The sequence below is a fragment of the Garra rufa genome, chromosome 8, assembly GCF_049309525.1.
Source record: "Garra rufa chromosome 8, GarRuf1.0, whole genome shotgun sequence".
Classification (NCBI taxonomy): Eukaryota; Metazoa; Chordata; class Actinopteri; order Cypriniformes; family Cyprinidae; genus Garra; species Garra rufa.
In genome coordinates, this window is record NC_133368.1 from 36131580 (window position 1) to 36137571 (window position 5992).

The following is a 5992-nucleotide window of genomic DNA, read 5'->3' on the forward strand; positions in this document are numbered from 1 at the left end:
CTGAGTAATGATGCTAAAATTCAGCTTTGAAATGACAGGAATAAATTTCATTTTAAAATATATTCAAATAGAAAACAGTTATTTTAAATAGTAAAACAAAAAATTAAAATTTTACTGTTTTTTGCTGTACTTAGAATCAAATAAATGCAGGCTTGGTGAGCAGAAGACACTTCTTTAAAATTCTTCCTGTTCAAAAACTTTTGACTCATAGTGTACATTTTAAAATATTTTTTTTTCTACATGTAAAATATTATTTTAAATTCTAATAATAATATTTCACAATATTAACTTTTTTACTGTATATTTGATCAAATAAATGCAGCCTTGTTCTAACCAAAAATTCTAACCAAACCCAAACTTTTAAAAGGTAGTGTACATAAACTACAGTGGTAAATATTGCCGCTAAGGGGCCTCATTATATCCCAGTTAAAATAGGCGGGATCTGGGCCATAGTGACGCACTAATCTGGAATTGTGACTAAAAAGTATCTGCTTCTAAAATGATCAGGAGTTGTATTTTAATGAAGAGCATGATCTGGGCATGGTCACATGGCATCCTTTCTGTCGTGTGTGTCTTGTTTTCTCCACTTTAACAGAGGGCATGTTTTGTTCTGTAACTATAGTGTTTCATGAATTATGCATGTCCACCCACTGGATATCAAAGGGCTCGCAATTCACACTTGAAGATAATTCCACTCATGATTCTATAGTTATAAATGTCTCTTTAATTATTTCTTTTGTTTTAGTTTTTTTTGGACTGTATCAATATAACAATTTGCCTTAAAACCCTACAAGCTTCTGCAATTATTGTATTAAAAATTTGCTTTGTGCATAATTTTTTAGTCTTAGTTGTGCTATTTTTGGTAAATATTTTATATATATTTTTTATTTTACATTTTTTTTAAGTTTGGAAATTATTGATAGAATGTTCAGAATTCTGAATCTACAGCATAGCAACTTCATTGCAATATTTGCATACTGAATTGGCTTTGGTTTTGTTTTACTTCCAAGTATTTAATCATTTATAGCCACATCTGAAAACAACACACACATTGAGCATTTTATCTACATGGAACTGAAACCTGAGCATACGTAAAAGTGGCAAACTACACCTAACACTGTGGTGATAATAATGTGCAGTGTTTAGTCTTTAAATTCAAAGTTTGCTTACGATGGCTTCAGAATAATTTTCCGCTGCCTCTATAGCGAGCTTGTCTAGAGGTTTATCTGTTGCAATAGACAAAAATCAGGTCAGTGATTGCTTTCATCTTGTTTGTGTAGGAAATACGAACAGGCTCTCGAATACCACAGGCAAGCGTTGGTCCTCATCCCACAGAATGCCTCCACTTACTCGGCCATCGGTTACGTGCACAGCCTGATGGGAGATTTTGAAAGTGCCATCGACTACTTTCACACTGTGAGAATATATAAACGTCACAATTTGCTGGTCAGTTTTTTTTAATCAGTCATGATGCACTTCAAACATATAATCTTCTTCTTTAGGCACTTGGTCTTAAGCGAGATGACACATTTTCTGTAACCATGTTGGGTCACTGCATTGAGATGTATATCAGCGATTCTGATGCTTACATTGGTAAGAAAACCATCCATATGATATGTATGAAGTAAAGGTGGGTGATATGACAAATCTTTATTTCATGGGTAAGAATATATATGACAATATAGTTATTTTTTATTTAAATAAGGTCTTTGAGATATACCTTTTTGATACCATAGAAATTTCGTAAATGTTGTTACCAGTGTCAATATCACATAAAACTAATATTAAATAAATAAAAAAACACTAAATACAAGTAAACAGTCAGCGATTAAATAAGAATTACGAGTATTAGCATAAAAAAGAAAACCTACATACATTATATTAAGTAATCAAACTCATATTCTTCACTTTGTAACTTAAATATATACATATTTCTTCTTATTAAAGTTACAGAAGTGATTTAGTCGAGAGCAGTGAGATATTTTCTCTCTTTTGCTGTTTAAATAACATGAATGACAGACAGCAGGAATATTAGACTGCTGTCATTCTAAGAGCTGCCCTGTTCCAATATATTGTTACATGTGTGCTTTCATTCTCTTTCACTTAAAGGTGCACTGTGTACTATTTAAGATGAACTCTAGACAGAGGTGCAATATAATATACATAACTATGTTTTCAGGGGTGTATAAAGACCTTACTTAATGAACCATTATGTTTTTATTACCTTAGAATTAGTAGTTTATATCTACATACACCGCGGGTCCCCTCACATGGAAGTCGCTGTTATGTTTCTACAGTAGCCCTAAACGGACAAACTGCTCTACAGTTCGCGTTTCATCACTGTTGTTCTTGCGAAAAAACACTGACACAATGATGAACAAGTAACAGTATATTCACAATAACATTGTTTCATAGAATAATTAAGTAAATATAATTCCTTAATTTACGTTTTAAAAGAAACCTCATTATTCTTTGCTGTCTAAAACAACAACATCTTAATCCTGTGTCGGCTACCGTAGCTTCTGGAAAGGGAGGGGTGAGCGGTGGACTGTTGCAATTCACAACCTCACCGCTAGATGCCGCAAAAATCGACACACTGCACCTTTAAGACCTAAATTACTGTTTACGAGGATATTTGCAAATACAGGCATTTTACCACATACAAGCGTGTGTATTAAACCGTTCAAAGCCTATAAAGCAGCAAAAATAACTCTAGGAGCGCTGTCTTTACTTGCACGTGCCTCTTTGACAGCACTCAAACAGTCTCTTAGCATGCACAAATATGGAAATGACTTCTCTTCCGCTATTGATTGCATGTCAACAGCTTTAATACGCTTGTTTTTAAACCGCGATGTTTAAAAACGTGTGCAAAGTGTTAATTTTGACAGCAACTTTTGATATAGTTTTAGCCGTGTTTTTTGACAAAATTTAGTTTGTCATATTTTAGTCATCTGAACTGGTTTAGTTTTAGTCGAGTCTGAAATTTTCGTCCGAAATTTTCACACGTTAAAAAATACGACCGCACGTTGTGTCAGTTGAGTTTACTTTCGTCCATCATAAAAAAAATTCGAATCAGTTTTGATTTTCTGTGGTTTCGCATTCATAGCAAGCATTTTGAAGAATGATGAATACGAAAAAAACACTTATGAAAATTTTGGACTTTTGCAGTGACCTTAAATCTATAGTACGTTTAGTGTAATTAGTAACGACCCATTAGATTTGGGTTTAATGTATTGTGTAATGCATTTATTAAGCATTTCTCAAAAAATTCTACATTTATTTATATAGGTTTCATATTAAGGTTTTATGCTAGACACAGATTCAACTGCTGTCATTCAAAACGAGTTATTGCGAGAAGTGGTTCCATTTAATTTTAATATAAAGGCATGTTGTCTTTATATTAAAATTAAATGGAACCACTTCTCGCAAAGAAACAAGAACAATGATTAGGCTAATTATGCATTCTTTATAACAACCTGTTAACCACATTCTTCATTCTCTCAAGCCGGTATATTTATTTATATAATTAAATTTAGATGAATCTTCATTAGGGCTACTAAAGTGATTCAGTCAAGAGCAGTGAGTGATTTTTCTGTCTTTCTTTTGATGCTTGTTTAACATCAATGCCACAGACGATAGCAACTAAATTATGCTGCTGTCCCTTTAAAACCGAATGCAGATGCAGTGTACTGATACACGTCTGATATTCTCCCTACTATTTATGTTTACCTAAGGCGTAACCAACTGTGATTATGTAAATACTCATTAAAACGGACAATTCATCATAATTTTGTGTGTATTTCTCCATTCATGCAACATGACGATGATGATATTTGTGCGCTGTGTGAGAGGCGCTGCTTCGGTGTGTGCTCTCAAAAAACTGGACTGAATTAAGTTCTTTTTTGCGTCGTCAAATTTAACCATATATCTGTTCTTCTCTTACTCCCAGATATTGACATTTTTTAATGTTTTATGAGATGTGCAGCAAATGTGTGCTAGCTTATGTCCGACCGGTTAGATCAATACGCTGTGATACAGTTCAAATGTACGCATCTAACCTCCTGACCAATCAGCAGATTTGTTCTGAATAAATCTCTTCTCAAATCGTCCCTTCCTAACATTTTTGTCTCATTTTTATTCGTTGATGAAAATGTCAGATTTTCGTCATAGTTTTCGTCATTCAAAACGAGTTTTGTTTCATTTTCGTCTGTGAAAAAATGTTAACTGTTAAATTAACAGCATGCAAATTATGTTTCCGTGACCACGTAGCACAGCAGTGTCACATGAATGTGTAACCGCGATGGAGGCAAAACTTGAAAATCTCTACGGTTAACAGATTTCTACTGATTAATCGTGTCTACTGGTATATCGCCCACCCTTAGTATGCAGCATCCAATTTGTAAATTATAGATTTAAAGTGTCCTTGCAACTATTAAGTTGTCTTGTTTTCCAGGAACTGATATTAAAGACAAAGTGAGAAAGACCCTCAGCACACCTGCACTTATGAAAATGCTCAACACTTCTGCCGATGGCAATGAGAGCAGAGCACAGCCCGTAGAAGAGGTGAATGTGTGTCTGGAAACACCGCCTTTCAACGCTGACAAACAAACCGATGCTTTCCAGCGCTTCCTTTTAGAATGCGACATGCACGAGAGCGACATGATGCTGGAGACGTCCATGTCTGACACCAGCACGTGATTGAGACCTAGAAATGGGTCAGAGAGGAACTTTGAGCATGAGATGAGGATAGAATGTGACGCTGAAGAGGACACGCAAAACCCCGAAACTCCCTCCCTCCGCCATCCCTGCAGTGTCCTCCGTGTCGGACCCCTGTGGATTTTTTACTATGAATAAATGTAAAGAAGTGAATGCACAAGGGTTTGAATGATTTAATCAATAAACCCTGCATCCATATTTTTACACAGATTTGTGTTTTGTCATTGGTGCTCTATTAAAACACCCGTTTTGTGGATGAGCCTGAACAAAATGTGGTTTTTACATTGTCGATCAGACAATAGCATCTGCTGACATTTGCACTTTACTTATAAAACCATGAAATTAGTCAACAAAAGGAAGTTACTTGTAACATCTTTGATTAGTGATGTTATCAGTATAAAATCTGTGTTTGAAGTTGAGAATGCAAGGAAATCTGTGCATTTCTTGTGCAAGACAATTATATCAGCCCACAGATTATCAGCTTTGTACATTTAAGGAAATTAGTTTTTGTGGCACGTTACAAAAAGTAAGTTAGTCCAACCAGATCAGAAACGAAAAACAAGAATTTGATAATATGATTTATGAGATAACTGCTGGTCAAAAGTTTGGAATAATTAAGATTTTTTTTAAATGTTTTCGAAAGAAGTCTCTTATGCTCACCAAAGCTGTATTTACAGTTGAAGTCAAACATTTACATACACCTTGCAGAATCTGCAAAATGTTAATTATTTTACCCAAAAGAGTTATTTCTATTTAGTACTGACCCGAACAAGATATTTCACATAAGACGCTTATAGTCGACAATATAGTCTACAAGAGAAAATATTAGTTAAATTTGTAAAAATGACCTTGTTCAAAAGTTTACATAGAGTTGATTCTTAATACTGTTGTTACCTAAATAATCCACAGCTAGTTTTTTTTTTTTGATAGTTGTTCATGAGTCCCTTGTTTGTCCTGAACAGTTTACCTGCCTGCTGTTCAGAAAAAAATCCTTCAGGTCCCACAAATTCTTTGGTTTTTCAGCAACTTTGTGTATTTGAACCCTTTCCAACAATGACTGTGTGATTTTGAGATCCATCTTTTCGCACCGAGGACAACTGAGGGACTCATATGCAACTATTACAGAAGGTTCAAACACTCACTTGATTATTCAGAAGGAAGCACAATGCATTAAGAGTAGAGTGGAGTGGGTTGGGGGGGGGGGGGGTTAAAACTTTTGGTTTTTGACAATCAGTAAATTTCACTTCTTTTGTCTTCTGGGAAACATGAAAGTGGC

At 34.7% G+C, this 5992-nt stretch overlaps 1 protein-coding gene across 1 annotated transcript in view; it reads left to right on the forward strand.

Annotated features, from left to right (window-relative positions):
* The window catches only part of cdc16 (cell division cycle 16 homolog (S. cerevisiae)), a 13678-nt gene extending 8758 nt beyond the window's left edge, over window positions 1–4920 (forward strand). The window contains exons 16-18 of the mRNA XM_073845669.1: window positions 1281–1416; window positions 1503–1593; window positions 4454–4920. Of these exons, the coding sequence (XP_073701770.1) occupies window positions 1281–1416; window positions 1503–1593; window positions 4454–4698 (472 nt within the window). The 3' untranslated portion in view covers window positions 4699–4920. The remainder of the gene's footprint in view (window positions 1–1280; window positions 1417–1502; window positions 1594–4453) is intronic.
* Window positions 4921–5992: the final 1072 nt, after the last annotated feature.